Raw genomic sequence first — 19,365 nt, 5'->3', positions numbered from 1 at the left:
TCAAAATTTCATGAAAATAATAAGAAGCAGAGACTTCTCACCTCAGCCTCCGGGGACTAAACATCTTGTCTTCTGCTATTGTCTCACTGAACGCTCACTGACAAAAAGCAGACAATAACACTATGAAAAATTAGCCTAGTGAAAAAGGATTATGAAAAGCTCACTGCTGTTATGAAACACCCACGGGATTTTCTGATGTATGACTTCATGCTGAGAGATGAGATGCTGTTATACCAGTTAACGCTCCATCAAATAATTCATCGGTCAAAAGTTTCCCCGAGTAAAATTCAATCCAATTTTATTTATATGGCACAACAACAGCGCCTCACAGCACTTAAAGACTAAAAGTGAAGTATTTCACCAATGAAGGCCAAACTGGTTACACTTTGATTTCCTGAACCATTAAAGGTCTGGCTTTTGGTTGATCATCTGGATTTCTAGCACATCAGTTTTGCTCAGCTGCCTGCAGTTTGATCAGTTCAACAGTTTCATCTGTACAAACTTCACTCAGCTCGTTTTAATATTTGATGTTGTTGTGAATGTGAACTTACTGCTGATATTGTTTGCATCAATCCAACTGCATCTATATATATTCTACTGTATCTACTGCATCTACTGTACAACTGTGCAATATTTTTCTGTTTTTGCAGTCAACGCATTCAAAGGTGGGTCATTCGATGCAAAGAATGACCGACTCAGAATTAGAAGAGTTTTTTTAGACTATAATTTCGGTCTATTTAATGCAAAGTTACCTTCATACTATGAATTTTTTTCCAAGCTAGAAAACCTTGAAGTACAGTATATAGAGGTGATTTAAATTTTGGCACTTTTTAAAGCTTAATTGTCTCGTGTCTATTATGTAGAGGAATGAAAATAAGTATTTTCTGATCATTTGCAAGGGGAAAGTGCATTTTGGGCAAATTTTAAAAGGCCATGTAACCATGTGAAGAAGGAGGCTGGTCAGAACAGGTCACGGCCTATGACTGGTATCCTTTTTACCGACATTCTGGTATCAAGCTGATCTTTTAGCTGTGATTCCTTCTGTGCTAAAATAATGTTAGACAATTCCAGGTTTTTTGCAGGTTTAGGCATGTCGAATTATTATATTAACAAAAGACAAAACACATGTAAACAAGACATGCTGAATACTCTTAAATGGAAGAAAAGAAAATATTTTGCACTTGGTTGACAGAAGCTGTAAATCCATTTATCTAAAAACAGAAGATAAATTTCATCTGCTGTGTCAAGATATCTGAATGATACCAGGTCATGTTAATTGCAAGGTCAATATTTTGCATGAATTAAATCAAAGTTTAAATGTGTTCCATGTGTTTCCAGTGCCAGCGGCCTCTCCACACTTCTCGCTACCAGATACTGTCTAACTGAGACAAGACAAGCCTCCCCTTTGTTCTGCCACACACACACGAAGGTAAACAATGCGTTCAGTGAACTGTCTGTAAGTGTACAAGCCTCTGTCAGTCTCACTGTTTCTGTCCAGTCTGATCCACACAGGTCTCCTGCCGCTCACCTTCAAAATGTCCGCCTTGCCCGGAGAATACAGCGGAGGGCAGGAGACAGGCGTAGTTTTTTTTCCCTCTCAACCACAAACGCGCACAGACCCACATCCTGTCTGTGTCGTGACTCTCTGCTGGACCCATGCCACGCATCGGCACCTCACCCACAGAGAGCACACACAGCCTTGAAACATGAAAGTATCCTGTGATTTCGTACCCATTTCAGATAATCTAGAAACTCCCTAATAACAAATCTACTTTTTGATATCTTTGCCACTGATTTCCACCATATAACACCCTCTGTAATTCTTTTACAACATAACTGTATTTCTAAAAAAAAAAAAAACATATTGATTACCAGCTCTTCAGCATTTATTCTGTCCAGGAATTGCAGGGCTGCACGGGGATGACACCTTTCTGGGAAGAGTGTGGTAAATATAATAAACAGTATCTTTTTTTTTTTTTACCACTGAAACCAAGCTGAAACTGGTCTCTGAGGTTGGTGCTTGGCACATGCCAACACGTGCCAAAACTGCAGTACCTACAGTGGCCACTTGAGGCCTCACATCCCCATAGACTGCCATGTTAAAATGCCCACGTTTCAAGTGAAAATAAACTAGTACTAACAATATTACTCTGGGCGTGGCAGCTTTGATTGACAGATAGATTTTGAATCTCTTGGTCAAGTTTTTAGTGTTGTTGATATTCTATTATTTGCATTTGATCAAGTAGCTTCTAAGTACAAACTGTGTCTCTGCAATGAAGGATATGCATGTATTGATAACCAAGCTAGTTAGCAGTTTGTAGCACCAAAAAAACCCCAAATAAAAACAAACAAACAGAGACAGTCATGAAATAAAAGTTGAAAGGACTTAACAAACCCATGGCTGATGTAAATCTGACTATGTCCATCTTTTATATACAGTAATATGATTAGAGCTTAAATGTGAACCGTTGGGAATATTTAGAATAAAGTGAACTTAACTATCTATAAACTCTTCTGCACTTGTGTGCAGATCTAGCAGCTTGGGACTGCAGTACATTAACTGCTCTTAACACACTTGAGTCCCTGACCAAACAGTCAAGGGTCAAGCCACATTGTGTCCAGCACATGTTGACAAGCAGAATGAGTGGAAAACCCCACTGACAACCCCAAACCACTATAGATAACATAGATATCTCAATCCAAACCTTCAAATAAATCACTTGCTTCTCCTTTCCACCAGACTTTCCCTTCCTCCTCAGCTCTGTGTGCATTTTTAATGATTTTTCAGCTCATTCTTTTGGTTTTACGGACTATACAATGTAGTCACCGTTCTCTATAATAGACCTGTTAACCAATACCTGCCCCAGAAGCTTAGCATTCAAAGATCAAAATATCTCAAAACTATAGAGACAAAAAGTGGAGAAAGAAAAGCAGCTTCTGTTGTACATAGAGAAAAAAGTTTCTCCAACATTCTTAATATGAACAACAGGAATTGCAAAACACCTCTACAAAGATTCCGATTGCACAGCAACCCTGCCTGTAAAAGTTACATGGATATAAATATGTTTTAGTCAAATTAATTAAATTTACTGCATTATGCTGTCTCTGTGCTAAGCACTAATCTGTGTGTAGAAATGGAAAAGCAACAATAATGAAGGGTTCGGTTAAATGAGAAGACAAGATGAGCTAAATCTGTTGAAACGCAACTGCGTGTTCGTGCATGTATGCGTGTATGCGTGTGTGTGTGTGTGTGTGTGTGTGTGTGTGTGTGTGTGTGTGTGTGTGTGTGTGTGTGTGTGTGTGTGTGTGTGTGTGTGTGTGTGCTAAATGAATGGACTGTCCCAGTTCTTGGTGTCGATCTTCCACTGCAGAGGAGAGAAGAGAGAACAGGGCTGCAGGGAAGCGGAGGAAGGGAGGATAAAAGACCTAACTAACAACATCCTCATCTTCCCTGTCATTCTTTCGCCCTCACTCTGCCTACTCTCCACTTCCCTACTTTTCCCTGCTACTTCATCAGTAGCTCTCCTTGATCTAACTCAATCTCACTCAGTAAGCTTTTTCTAATTCCCCCATCTTTTCAATTTGTTTCATCATATATATTTTTCTCTTCCTCTTGCCTTTTTGTGTTATGCATCACCTCTCCCCCGCATCCCCAACAACCCTTTCTTGCCTTCCTGGTCCACCAATCACAATGCTTGAGAGGCTCTGCACCAATCCTCTGGCACAGCAACCCCCTTCACAGCCATGTTAAAGTGAACATAATATCCTGGTGCCACAAGAATGGCATAATATGGTGACATGTAACCTTTCATACAACTTTCCTTCCTATACACAGGTGTTTGCAATCTCTACAGTTCGCACATACTTTCTTCTCCTTTAACGTTCCTTTATCTTATTACTTTCCTTTCACATCTCTACTCCAGCTGTATTTCTGCTCAGCTCTGTAGAGGAGTCCTTCTATTATTCATAATGCTCTCTCCTCAGTTAAGTTACTCCTTTTCTGTTATCTCTGCTCCGTCCCATCAGATTCTACATTGCTGGCATCTGCTGCTGCAGCTTGTAAATGCTCACATGTGGCTTTTTAAATCTTGATGTTATCATACAAATGACTTTGCATTCTTCTGATGACATAAAAAAAAAGTTTGGGTTCTTTTTGTTTTAGCTTGATAACTGAGTTTCTCTAAGTGGTGATAAAAACCCCTGCAACAATCAGACAGCATGAAGAGAAATGAGTGGAGTGGGTTTCATGTTGACAGCTCTGAGATGAAACCATTTAATAGATCTTTTAGTGAGTCACTGTTAGTTTTCCTTCTCTGGCTGTCAAGAAAGATAATAGAGTGATAGCTCGCTGCAGCCCAATCAGCGCCTCACAGTAGGAATTATTTTGTAAAATTAGCAACCGCCAAAGCTGCACTAATCATCATTATTTTGGCTAAATGGACTGCAGCAATACTATGTATTCATCATACGGTATGTATCAGCTTTGTTAGCCAGAGCAGGCTGCTGTTTTCAGCAACCTACCTGCCCTTCCCCAACAACAAACATGAAAAGCTGGTGACACAGTGTATAAAAATATCACTTTTACTTGAAGTGCATTGCTTTGTAGCTGACAGTAACTTGCCTCAAAGATGAGATTTAATTACTTGCCCATGTCAGAGTAATTTTAGCTCATATCAGGGCTGCCTATCCTAGGATAGCGTGTTGATGTGGTGGACGAGAACAAGTACTTGGGTGTGCACCTTCAACAACAGGCTCAACTGGGAGATGAACACAGTGGGTATGTATAAGAAGTAGATTGGCAGGCTGTGTTTCTTAAGGAAGTAGAGATCTCCTGTTGTGGGGAGCGCAGCGTGCTATGTTGTGGTCTTCTGGAGGGGAGGGCTGCATTGGAGCTGGTGACACCAACAAACTGAATAAATTAATTAGGAAGGCTGCAAACTGTTCACTGAACAAACTGTTATGCATTATGGATAGTTCTCACTACCCTCTGCACCACTTACTTGAGAGACAGCAAAGAAAAGTTGGTAACAAACTGATTGGACAGATACAGGAACTCTTTCATATCACATGCATTAATTCTTTACACTGCAGCACATCTGTATAGAAAAGGAGCATCTGTTCTCTTGTGTTAACACTAGAGATGCACTACTTGATAGGCCAGGGACTGGAACGACAAACGATGAATTGTCAGGCTGCTCAGCCCAAACCAGTGACCAACCGATCAGTCTCAGACATTACCGATTATAAACCAGTCTGTTTCATGCATCCACAACACGCACACAGCGATGCGGGGAAATAGATACTCACACTCTCACTGTAAATGAGGAAGACACAAAACAATAAGGGAACCACCCCCCAAAAACTCATACGTAACAACAAACCTAAATAAGACACTTAAACCACCGTCATCCAGCTGAACATGCCCAGCTTGAAGAAGCTAACAACTGTACTTTACTCCTTTATTAAATATAATAATAGAAAAAGAAAAGTTGATTTTTTCTTTGCATATGGTATCAGTTATAGTTCTTAGAAAGAAAATCAACACTGGTAGGTCACCGTGATTAACTGGTGCATTATTAGCAGTTTGTATAACCCTGAATTGTCACCACTCTCCTCATACACAAACACAGTTTTTTTTACTCTCTACTAAAACTTAAACTGTTATACTGAGCAACTTTAATATCATCTAATATTTGCTATTCTTTACGTATTCATTAGTGCATTTCGTATGTGAATCTGAATTTGACATTTTGCTTTAGCTTTGCTGATATTAAAATATTTTTGGACTTCTGTAATATTAAAATATTATTTAATATTTGAATTTACATTTATTTGAACTTAATTCACTGACATCCCATAGTTGCAATGCATGCCCCTTTTGCCACTAATGTCAATATTGTGTTTAGTTTTTGTCTGAAGGTATTCTGTTAACAATATTAAATAGATATAGGAAAAACATTCAGCGATGAAAACAGACATTTTTGGGGGCATCCACTCAAAATATATATCTAAACCATTAATCAGTAACAAATGTTTGCAGATAGTTTTTAGACCACTCACCAATAAAATCAGCTAAATATTGCAGCTCTAAATATGATACATTTATAATATTTGTTTCATCTTGTGTTTCTGTTTCACTGGCGCATCACCATATGCCTTAGGGACAATGTGGCAGATTGGCCATCACATTGATTGATTGATCAATTGGGGAGAAGATTAAATTGGTTTCGCATGGTGAAAGTGTGAAAATGCATGTCCCCTTCCCCCACTGCTAATCCCGGTATCCTTAATAGTCATAAAAACAGCCCAAAATACAAAGTTTACTTGGAACTAATGTAAGCAAAAAATTCTGTCCTCTTTCATGCAAACCTTCCAACATGCAAACAATAAAAAATACAAGCATGTGTGCTCAGAAAAGACAGACAACAAAGAGAAATGCAAGGACTGAATATTTTAATGGGCAGCGGGTATAATGGAGTGGAGGACAAAGAGATATAAACACGCTGGTTGAAGAGCAGGAAAGAAGAGCAGGCTTCTGACATGAATCTTGGCTTAAATAAGTGTCGGGGGATTAATGTGGTACAATGCATGGTCACAGGGGATCTCTGCATGTGTGTGTGTGTGTGTGTCTGTGTGTGTGTTTGTGTGTCCTGCTTCCAACCCCCAGTCCCAGAAGCAGAAGTGTGGCAGAACAATACAGCCTTCTGCCAGTTGACAGACATGCAGGGAGGGAGGCAGGGCATTGATGGAGAGTGGTTAAAAAAAGAGGGAGAGAGAGAAAGATAAAGCCGGATGGGTAGGGGGAGAGCAGAGTTGAGGAGAGAAGCGGCAGCAGATAAAAAAAAAAGACGCCAGAATCGAGTCCTTCCCAAAAATAAACCTCAGAAGAGGCAGCGTCTTTCCAGCCTCACCCCCCCCCCCCCATCCCCCTTGCTAATTCTTGTCTCACTTTGAAATAATAGAGAGCTCAGTGCTCCCTGTATGAGACCTTTGTTGGATTTCATTCTCTTCAATCCATATATTCAGTTTAATACAGGTTCATCCTCTCAGATAGTCCAGTATATCTTTATTTGCTTTTACATTTGTTTCATATCAGTGTATAGCCATGCTAGCAGTTTGGTCCATACTCCCTCTGTATCAGCATGCCAGACACGCTACTCATCACATACTGATGCTGGGTCAGGACCCAAAGAGATCACAATGCCAGTGTGATGCTGCTTCCTTAGCTATTTCTAAAAGTGTTGAAGGATCCAAAGAGCTCCATAAAAATCCCTCAATATACAAAAACTGTGCCATGAGAAAAGTGCTACGGTATCCTCAGTCACAAGATACACATGGTACACAAAGGCCGTATTAAAGAAGTAGAGAAAGGTGTTGCAGATAGGAGAACTTCATTTCTGTTCTATTTTTACTCAAAATATGGTGTTTTTCTAAACCCAATCAAACAGTTTTAGGTCTTGTGACTTCTGTTTTCTACGGAGCCCCTCTGATGACATGGTCCAAAAAATAAATAAATTGTGGCCACAAAATACTACTTCATGGGCACGAAATGGGTATAACGTGTCCACGAAATACTTATTTGTGCCCACAAAATACTATTTCGAGGGCACGAAATAGGTATAACGTGCGCACGAAATTCTAATTTGTGGGCACGAAACACTTGACCGATAACCGTGATCCTTCCCAGGCCCTTGCAGTTGGTTGACAATAAAATCTATCCCGGCGTCCAGCATGCTGGAAAGTGAAGCTATGGAGTTTCTCTTGATTAAATTATGAAAAGAAGGAATTCCTCACTAAGTGTACAATGATCGAGGAGTAAGAAGGTGTTGAACATCATGTTATGACAACTTAAAAATGCTGATATTTTGTAGGTATAAAGCTTACTATGTTTGGCATCTTCATATGAAACTAGCATGCTAAAATACTAAATAATTAACACTGATGCTGACGCAAAATTGGATATTTCTCCAGACACTTCCAGTAGTAAAACCAAATGACTAAACAATTAAAACCATTGACTTGATAAAGTTGCTAACTGAAAAGTCTATACCGTCCATTTTTTAAACTGAATCGTTCTTATTTGATCTGTTTATCTAGTATTATCTATAGATCTATAGATTATTTAGACATCACACTTTCCCCCTGCCCTTTTAATCATGTTTACTTCCTAAATTTGATTATGAGTCATAATTAAATACACTTCAAACTCATGCGAGACTTAAAACACGTAATACATGGTAAGAATTTAAATGTATCCTGCCGACTCTCTGTTTGACTTTCAAGTCTGAGGACAAGGCAGGGGTCAAGTAAAGCCGCCACAAACTGGAGTAACACAATCACTAAAAGCACAGTGTCCAAAATAATAAAGGAAATAACCAGGAGATGAATAAGTAATGCCAACAATTCTCACTAAGTGTAGTGTTTTCAATCTGGCTTGAAGCCCATCTTATTCCACACAGTGGTTTTAGTCTTTTGCTACTCTGGAAGGCATCACAAAAATTACTTTCTCAACAAAAAAAAAAAATTGTATTATTAGTCCATTATGCTTCCAACATAGGAAAACTCCACCACCATGAGCTAAAGACAGTGACGTGTAGTTTTAGCTGTGCTAAGTCAGTCAGTCAGTCAGTCAGTCAGACTATTGACAAAGCAAATACACAGCAGAGCATTAATCAGTCACACACGATCCAACAGCCTCTTAATGTATAAATCAATCAGGCTAACCATAGTGTGCCACTCAGCCAGTCAGTTTACCAGCCAGCTGACCAATCTGAAAAGCATGCTGACTTTATTGCTACAAGAGATGCAACTTGTTCATGTAATCCGGCTTGAAAGCACTGAGTGGCTTCATGTTTGTCTGGAGCTTGCATCTAATAGCATTAATGGTGGCTCTTCAGTGCACTGATCTCAGTGGAACTCTTAATGCATGACTTCTATTTTCCAGTTTCTGGTAACATCCATACCATCAACAGTGTTGGACAGTGAAGATCTATAAGCTCTGTATGCATTACTGAAGCAACTTAAAAAACAAAGTAAGAGTTAAAAAGATTTCGTGCAATCTTGACTACTATTTAAAAAAATGTGGCAAAAGGAAAACTGCAAGCAATACAAATAAGTCATGAGTGAGCTTACAAAGCACATAGCTTGATTTAAAATGCCAAACTGACATCTCTATTTGTGTCATAACTAAACTAAATAATTTAATAGTGGTATTAATCTTCTCGTGTAATATCTTGGTCAAGAAGTGAATCATATTTTTAAAATATGATTCACTGCATAATGAGGTTAAAAAAAGTACTATCAGAAAGTTTAATTCTAACATTACTAACAAACACTTATATTTTTAATTTTCATACTGAAAAAACAAACAAACAAAACAAACGTATTGTAGGTTGGGATCAGTGGTGTTCCAGCCGATCAAGCAAGACAGGCAGTACTTGCCCAGTAAAGTACTTTTCTAAATTACCAGCTGTATAAAATGAAAATTACTCAAGAGTTTTAAAGTATTTTTACATATATATATATATATATATATATATATATATATATATATATATATATATATTTTGAAGAGCAACCCTTAAGGCTTGTCCACAGGAAGTGACTAGTAGCAACATGGTAAGAAGAGACTAATGAAAGTCAATGACATTCAGCCACTTGGGAGCACTGGTGGTGTAAAGTGACCAGGTCTCAGGTTAAACTTTTGTTAACTTCAATGTGAGCAACTTAAATGATCAATGAAGTGAAGGATACAATTAATTGCTATTAAATGGCTGGTAAATACTGTACGCTACAGGGTTACCTAGGCAACCACTGTGATCAGTCAAGGGTGGAAAGCAAAGGGCAATAAGCAAATTGGTTTAAGTGCTGGAAAGTTTATGTAGAGCCATGAAAATAATTCAAGTGTTTGGTGGCAAAACAGATGATATAAAAGATGGACGTGGTTTCCATGATTGAAAAGTGAAGCCAACACAAAAGCCAACTGCATTTTGTGCAGGATTAAAGTAAGTAGGCTAAAGGGTGTTGCAAAAAGATTTTTTGCTCTACAGAAGTCTAAGGAAGCCTTGACCCTGACCTAAAAAATTACTTCCCTGTTCATTCTGTTCCTTCTGACTAAGCCCATGAATTTTCTCACAAGCTCCAGCTCAACCCTTACGTGTCACATCTACATCTAAAACATCAAGACATCACCATTATTACATCCATCTATTATACTGCAAATGGGAAGCAGCTAAATATCCTTAGTGGTAGATTATGCTGTGACTCCAGTGACCCATTTAACATACAGCCAACAATGATACTGATACTCTTTATAATTAGCTGTTCTTTTATGATCGAAAATGGAAGTGTGTTATTTAATCAACATTGAAGAGCCATTTCAGGCATACAGTATGAGAGAGATGACGAGAAAAGAGAGAGATCAAGTAAAGTGAGGAGAGTTAAAGATAACTGTGGCGATGTGAGACGAGGAGGGAGAAGATATTTTTTGCTCCCTGGTGCCAAGAATTAGCCCTGGGCAGACGGGGTTATAGATTTACCTTGAGTGAGCCAGTGATAGCTGATATCCCCATGACAAGGTTATGCCACAAACACCGGGAAACTGCTGACGTCAGAATACACACATTATACTACATCAACATTACTTGTTGCCTTATAGTAAAACCATAAACCTGTGACCAAACCGACTCAAATTCAGCTCTTTCAGCTTCCTGATGAATCCCCATTATCATGCAGTGTTTTTATGGCACATCATTAACTGCTGCATTTGCCCTTCTACGTAGCCAATGATCATTACTGCTTCTCAAAAGAATGACTCCAACCTGGCAAATAAAATAAATACATTCCCATGGTTTTAAACTTCTTTGAAAAAATACATCTATACAACATTCTTGTGGCATTCATGTTGTTGATATTTCTTCAGGGACACTACTTTTCTCTTTCTGTATACATAGAAAAACCTATCTATTCATAAGTGTTCATGGACACAAAAAGTAAAGTCCTCTTGGGGGAGATAAGAAGTGGTGAGAAGAAATGTGTTTAGGTACCAAACTACTTGGGTTAAGAAAAAGACCATGGTCTGGGTTGATAAAAAAATAAATAAATCAGTGTTTCACAGGTTTAGTCAGGTTTCCAAGAAAAGAACAATTTCACAAGAAATATATAACCCAGGAAAAACAGCTGAAGAAATAGATCAATGGGTTTGAAGGCTTATCAGATGCCAACACACTGCACAGAAAGAAAGAAAGAAAATTGTACAACACTTCAGAGAGACACCCATGCCCAACTATAATTAAAACTGACCAAACGGCACTAGTGTCATTTCAGACTGTTTGAATGTTTCACTTTTGAGTTGAAAGTATTATTTGCTTAACTGATTACTTGACAACTTTGACATTTTTGCAAAGCGTACTGACATTTAATTTTTTAGTTAAGTTACTGTATAAAACACACATTTGATTTATATTGTTTGTTCCTGGAGTTTGTGAATCCATTTTCTCCAGCTGCAAAATATATAAATAATTAAAATAGCCATTAGTTGCAGCATTCACTCATCCTATCATTTCCATTAGGATGAGTGGATATAAAAACGAAAAAGAATACAGTTGATTTAAGGTGGCATTCACAATCTGATCTGTTGCTTAATTTCAAGGATTTTCTCCACTTAAACTGAAAGAAAGACAGATTTTACGTCCTATTTTTTCAACTCACAAAACCCAACATAAGACACTGCACAGAAAATTGTTCCAATGAACCGATCAATTTTGCTCAAAGTGGACAAGAGAAGTGAAGGGTTCCTATAGCCATATGAAAGTTAGTCTGGTCTACGCAATTTTTTCGAGTTGAAAGATTCCCTAAAACAGCAGAGTCTGCATCCGATGTCTTAGGTTGTTTTAAGGCAAGATTTTCCTCTGAGACTACTCTTTGGAATTATGTAAAGAATTTTAAGCACATATGGGCAAACATCTGTTATGAAAATGATTTAGTGGCAGATGTAGGAATGGACTTCTTATATTTAAGTTATTATTTTTTAATTCCTACACCATGTCTTCTCATAAAAGCTTAATTGCCAATGAATAAATTAATAAAATCACCACGAGAGCACAGCTAACTCACATCTAGCTGACTTCCTGTAGGCCAAGGAAGTGATGTCCATTTTGACCTTGATGTTAATGAGGTCAGGGGTACTGACTCTCTGTGACAGGTGGCTAACCCTGAACTAATTATAGCCTCGGGCTGGTCAATGTGTACAAACACAAAAGCCCAAATGTCAGCATGTGCACGCAAGAGCAAACGGGAAGCATTTTAAGCACAAACAAAGATGCATTTGGACAAATAAGCACATACGCGCAAGTTGTCAAGGGGATTCAAATACTGGACCTGACGCTGATGTCCAACTTCAGCTAAAAGACTGATAGTTTACAAAGTGAAGCTGTCAATGCAGTGAGGAATATTTATTGATTTCAAGTCAGACCTATTGATCATCTTCTAGGTGCTTTTGTGTGTCAGTGATTTCGTCTTAACTTCATCCTTGCACAATGACTTATGTACAGGCGCACACAGACAGACAGCCCACACCTAACCGCAGGGTGTGACTGCTGACGCTTTTGGCTGGGGTACACGTTTCTCCCCCAAAGTCCCACACCTCTCACGTCACAGTCGAACAGGAGGTTGAATGTGTGGTGTGATGGCATAAAACGGGACATTATGTTTTCTTCTGAAAAAGTTCCTTAAAGAGAGGAAGATTTAAAGTATGTGTGTCCCTATGAGTGGTACCTTTTTTATGTATTTTCAAAATATTGTTTTCTTTACAACAAAGCCACCAAACCAGTGAATTTAAGTCACTTAAAACATAACAGCAGCTGACACAGCTGCCTGAAATCCCAGTCTGTTCTCTGTAGCTGATTCCTGTTATCTTCTCCTTTCTTCTCTGCCCATGCTCCCTGCACATCCATCTTTGTCTTTTTTCCCCCACTCACCCCCCACAGTATTCCCTCTGGGACCACCCCTCTTATCCCGCTGAGTGTCTCGTACGTGCATGCATGATTATGTGTGTGCATGTGTGTGATGGGAGGCTGCATCGTGACAAAAGAGAAGCACCTAGCCTTCACTAGACCACCACATCTCAAACATTTCTCTTTCCTCCTGTGTGTCAGCTCTCATTCCTCCTTTACTTTCCCTCTTACTAAGACCAATTTTATCCCTCTAAACTCATCCTTCCCTCCTTGTCTTTCTCTACCTTTTTCTTTGGTTCGCGAGACCGTTTCCTTGACTTCTTCCTCTCCTTCTCCTTCTCTTCCTCTGCAGCGAGGTTCTCGTCCGCCTTTTTCTTCAGCTGCGAAGCGGCATGCGCCATGGTTCTCCAGCCCAATTAATCCACACAGGTGGGAACTGAAAAAGGAGGGATGAATGAAGGAAGGGAGTCTGGACCCAAAGTCTCCCCTTTAGCCTTATCTTCTTGGCTCCTAATTATCTTTTTGTTCCTCCTCTTCTCGGCTGTTCTTTTGTCAGAGAGTGAGCCCTCACAGGTGTGTGAGAGGGAGATTGTCTGAGGACTTTCCTGTCCTCGTTTTAAAGATTTGGCTCTCTCTTTTGTGCCTTATTTCCCTCAGCAGCTATCCACTGAGGTCCAGTTTGGGGCATGGCACAGACAGGACATACTCCTCTCTTTCACCTCTGCAAAATCCACGGCTGACAAGACAGCTGCTTCCACTCAGAGCTCACAGTGTAAATGAGTGCCAAATTATAACAAATACAAAAAGAAGAAGAATTTCCTTTAAACATTTAGGATCCACACACAGTTGAAATGGTCCTCTTGTTAATGAATAGTGTATAAATGAAAGCTTAGTTACAGGTAGATTAAGAGAGCTTCAGGGATGGAGGTCCAAAAAGGGGGCTCAATCTCCAGCCCTCAGCCCAGCAAAAAGCTCTGTCTGGGTGTAAAGTCTGGTCCTGTTGCCTGCTTGACTGGTTCCCAAAGTCTGCTGCCTGCACCTGAGCACTGAGCCATCCTCTATGTGCACACACACACGGTCCGCAACGCCTCGCCGGGACACATGAACAGCAGGGAAATGACAGAGGAAAGGAGGTTTAGATAGGAGAAGGAGAAGGAGGGGGAGGAAGAGGAGGGAGGGGTGCAAAAGGAGGGGGCAGAGAGAGAGAGAGGTAGAGAGAGCAGCTGGGACAGCACAAAAAAGGAGGGAGTAGGGATGGATGAATACCTCTGCTTAGTACCAGCTGGCTATGGCTGAGCGATAAAGAGAGAAAGGAAGATGAGACTCCATGCAGGGTACATACAGTACAAACACACAATGGGAGTCCAGCATATCACACCGTGCAGAGGTCTGCAGCCATGACGCTCTGGTTACGAAACTTCAGCATCTTTGCCATCTTGATCCTCATTTTATTTCCTTTACATATGAAAACAAGGGCAGTTGAATACATTACCACGTTTTGTTTAATCAGAGTTTAACTGTCTGAATCATAAAGTATTACGCAGAGATCAATCTAATACAAAGCTACAATAATAATGTTTAACTTAGCTTTTGACAAACCATTCAGCATAAAGGTGCACTGTACATATAAACCCACACACTTAGTATTCTTTGGTAGGTTATAATAACAGCTAAGTATATTTTGTGACTTATGTTGCCATTGCTTTTTAATGCGAGAATACAGTGCTAACCTGCAACTGAAGTAGTGAAGTGAAGCTTTTTTTTTGAAAGTTGAGCTAAATCTTATTGTGTCATGTAGAGCCAGCCTGAGGCATAAGCCGACTAAGCAGCTGGCGGGAGCCCCCAAGAGCACCTGAAATGTCACACCAGACATTTGATAAATGTATATTTATATAGTAATACAGTAATCATACACAAGACAGTGGAATATTTTGATAAATATGTCTCAAAAAGGATTTATCGCTCTGGTCTGAAAAGAAAAGAAAACACAGGATAAAGGTATTTTTCTAGGAATAATTACATTACACTCATAAGCCATGATAATGGCTGTGCTCGATATATAATGCACAAATGAGCGTCCATGGCAATATACAGATAATATTGGCAGTGCTGAGGTCAGTGGATAGTGATGGGATTAAACGTGGGCAGGGACCCCAAATGAAATTGTGCTTAAGACCCCATCAAAGCTTGGGCTGGCTCTGGTACCATGGATTTTAGATCAGAATATCCAGCTCTCTTCAATCTCAAATTGGTGAATTGATTTTGTCCTATCTGGGTGAGGACCTGTGCTAGCTGAGAAACTGGATTTTTGTTGTCATGATGATATGAAGATATCGAAACCCTACACAAACAAATCCTGGAACAGAGTGATTCAAACACAGCATGCATTCACACTCACATTTAGCCTTGTTTAATAAATTTTTCTTCTTTTTGAAGTATTTTGTGCCTATTAAAGCAGAACGCCATATTCCTGATATATAGACATTCATAACAATAAATATTGGATAATGCACATCACAGATTGCCTTTAGATCATTTAGTTCTCGTGGGGATGTGTGTCTCGACTTTACAGCATACTATGTTTTGGAACATTTAGTTTAGCTGATGTCAGTCGTTTATTTCTACACTGTCTGACTTTTTTCGACGTCGCCCCCTGTTGGCCGTGTTTTCCACTGGCTTCCGCTGTACTTTTTGTTCAGTGGTAACTAGGAAATGTTGGTATCCTGGTATACACTAAAACAGGATGGCTTATATGTTGATCTTTTTATGGAGGCTGCTCATTAATAAAATATGTGGGATGTCTTTAAAATGTGTCACATGCTGCGAGGAAATTCAGATTAGTTAGCATTGCTTACGCAAAGGTAACTTGTATTATATTGCTGGCATTGTATTACCGGCAATGGTGCATGCATTGAGATTTCACACAAAACATTTCAGCATCATACTCAGAACACTGAGAAAATATTGAATATTGAATTAATGAAAGAAACTTACTGTAACATACTGTGTAATTCCATTATGTTAAAAATGACAGCCTGGTAAATCGCAAACATTTTGACATCAAATGTAGAACTAAATGAAAAACGTATATGCAGACATGTTCGGACCAACAGATCAATTACTGGGATACTATTGAGATACATATTCATTTTAAATTAAAATAATCAGATATGGAATAACAAGACCTTAGAGGCAACTACTTTCAAGGAAGCATTACCAACCAGCATAAAATTAATGAGAAGCAGAGATCCAGTTTGTTTCCTGAGGTGATAAGAGTAATGAGCAACAAGCCACCACATCTCCTTAAATGACGATCATTCATATTTCCGTATATACCTCACAGTCAGTGTGTAAAGTCAGAAAGACCATGTCATAAATGCATTTCTAAATCTTTTCATTTCTTATTTGGGGTTTCCAGGATGTGTGTGATGAGTCCTGCTATGAGCTCATTTCTGGATACTGCAGCCTTTGAATATTAACAACATGGGCGGGGGGATGGTCTATGGTAAGAACATGTGAGAGCAAAGGAGCCTGGCTATTGGTTGCCTGGGATATGAGAACGCTGTATTTTTTGCTGCTTTTCAAAGGGTGGTCCTACCTACAAACAGACAATAACAAAGGGGAGAGGAGAGAATGTTTCATATGAACAACCAGCATCTTTTTTCATATAACATCTATCTTCTGTTTTATATCCTTTTCTTTCTATATTTCTAAGCTATAATTAGGCCCAATAATGTTTTTTATGATTTTGATTGGCAAGACATAATGAGCAAGACATAATTTTATTAACTGTATGCAGTGTGACTGAAGATAACACCATGGGAAAGGTGTTAATATCATAATTGGGTGTTTAGTGTGGTATATCTATGCAGACACAACAGCTAAGCTGCACTACAGCTTGTGCCCCAGATATTGCCTCTGGCTACAAGCCAGTGAGTGAATGGACAAACATGACACCATCACTCAGTTGCAAATGGTGCCTATGTGCATAGCTACTGTAAAGAAAGCTTGCTAATCTTCCAGTAATAACAACTGACTGATGAAGGAAACAGTTTTCCCAGTAAAAGCAGCTAAAATAGCTCTTCAATGCCAAGCAAAGACACAATCAGCAACAGCCAGACTTTGCCATACTTTCAGTGTTTGCTATTATCACTGTCTGTAGATCTCTCAAAACTATGGCTGAAAAATGCAATTCTTTGTACAGTTTCTGATGTATAAACTGCAAATAAACAATGCACTATTTTTTATCCTTATATTTGTCCAACCCCCGTCAATGTATCCACACACACACAGAACATGACCTGGCCAGTCAACCAAAATTCTGGCAACTTTTCTTTTCCTTAGCCTGGGACGATAACACTGTGTGAATACTGATCAGCGGTTTACTGTAAATCTAGTTGCACTTTAATCTGAATTTGAATATTTCACAGACATGTTACAAGTGAGTATTTTATTATTTGCACTGCTACTAAATGGTAATATTTTAAAAGATAATGATTGATAGATAGATAATGAATGTCACAAAAGGTTATACTGTACAAATACTAGCTGTGAAACATTAAATTACAATTGTGCAATAACTAGAGGGAATTGGACTCAGCCAGTTTGGCAATTGTCTCGTGCAGGGCTGCTTACTAAAGCTGTTCCAATACAACAGGTCAAAGGTTATAGCATAGGACTGAACGCATATGCAATTTGGGAATGCATCAACAATGCTGACTCCCAGTCAATCCATTCATTTACTGTTTTTCAGTCCCCTCAACTATCACGATACATATTTAAACAACCTTAAAATCAGAAGGAAAATGTTCCACATTCAAAAATTCCACTCAAGCTAATCACATCCTAAACTCTAGTTACTGCACCATAATAAGTCATCAGTCAGTCAGTGACATCAGGATTTATTGGACTAATCCTTCATTATCTCCATCTGTAAAAGGAGCTTATGAATTAGAATTACTGGACCTTACAGTCCCTTTGTCTGTTGTGAAACTGGGATTAACAGCAGGTGATTTCTCTGTACACGGATCAGATGTTTAAAACTATTCTTTAAAAAAGACAAGGGTGTTTGTAAGTTGCTTGCAGTCTCTGGCAGTGTCTTTGCAGTGAAATTACCCTTCTTTCAGACTTTCTTTCAGCCTACTCACAGAGGAAATAGCACACTCAGGAAAAATGTCATGATTCCAAATGTGGGTCAGCAGCAAACATGCCAGCCAACTGCATTTTCCCCCCTTTTTACTCTTTCATCATCTCCTCCTTTCCTTTCAGTCTATCTCTGATGTTATTCTTTTATCAATCTTTCTGTCCCTATGCTGCTGATCTAACCATTGCCTGCAGCAAACTACTAAGCACACATACACATGAAACTGCAGTTAATGAAGTCTTGGAGGAGTGTGCATTACAGGGTAGAAACCAATATAGCAGATGATCACAGTATGGACCTGAGGGAAAACCAGAGAATTCCCCAAGATAAAATTGTCCACAAACAACAACTATTATCCATATGAATATGTATGAATTATAACCCATTTCATCATCTAATAATGCATCAGAAAAATGGAAAAAAACAAAAAACAAACAAACAAAAAAAACAGAATAAGAATCCTTAAAATTCTACAACTTACATGGGCACATGCTACTTTGTTCCCTGGGTTGATCATTTGCAAAGAAGCATTTGCAAAGAAAGGAAGAGCTCATCAAACTATCAAGGAGAAAACAAACACTCATGTTTCATCTGCACAAACATTCTAGACAGTATTTTATATGTTTGGGTCTAATTGTTCAGGGATCGGCAGTAAAAGCCAACAAAACAGCAGTCAGAGAGTGCCTTTGTATTCATGTACGTTTGTGCACAAAAGAAAAAGTTTACCTGCAATAATTTCATATCTGCTTTCATAAAAAACAGGACACATCCATCCTGGTGCACAAAATGAACGAGAAAGCAAAATGAATGGATTGCAAGCTGTTTAGTGTCGTTAACAATGACGCCCACAGATAATAACTGTGGTGTTTGGCTCCCTCTATTGGCAAATCAATTTCATACAGCCAGGTCCCTGCACAGCTTTAGTTACGCGGTGGAAGCAAATTTGCAGACATTAAATTCACAGAGACTGTTTCCTGTCACCACGAGGGAATGTGCACATATATGACTGTAATCCAAACATGAGAGCTGGGCTTTTGAAAGATTTGGCAATATAAAGGTTTTGTATACTATCAGTTGCACTTCTGATCACTTGGGGGCAGCATAGCACAGATAAAAATATCTTCCTGCGGGCTTGCTCAAAATACAATATTTAGAAGTTTGAGTGGCATTCACGAACAACCTAATTCAGTCCCTGTATATGTAAAATGTGAAAATGACTTGAAAAGTCAAATTTAGTTTAATTATCAGTTAGTTTTAAATAAAATAAAG

The 19,365-nt window shown here is 38.9% G+C and overlaps 1 protein-coding gene across 2 annotated transcripts in view; it reads right to left on the bottom strand.

Annotated features, from left to right (window-relative positions):
* The window catches only part of LOC146703556 (ankyrin-3-like), a 129,148-nt gene extending 115,080 nt beyond the window's left edge, over positions 1-14,068 (bottom strand). Inside the window, exon 1 of one of the 2 annotated variants that reach the window (XM_085466817.1) lies at positions 13,238-14,068. In XM_085466817.1, coding sequence (XP_085322943.1) covers positions 13,238-13,354 — 117 coding nt within the window. In that variant the 5' untranslated portion in view covers positions 13,355-14,068. The remainder of the gene's footprint in view (positions 1-13,237) is intronic. The other variant, XM_085466818.1, reaches the window with a different exon arrangement.
* Positions 14,069-19,365: the final 5,297 nt, after the last annotated feature.

The sequence above is a fragment of the Copadichromis virginalis genome, linkage group LG8 (assembly GCF_057382275.1).
Source record: "Copadichromis virginalis isolate Kocher_CV1m ecotype Utaka linkage group LG8, C_Virginalis_male_GT1.1, whole genome shotgun sequence".
NCBI classification, from domain to species: domain Eukaryota; kingdom Metazoa; phylum Chordata; class Actinopteri; order Cichliformes; family Cichlidae; genus Copadichromis; species Copadichromis virginalis.
This window is presented reverse-complemented; position numbering and strand designations above follow the sequence as displayed.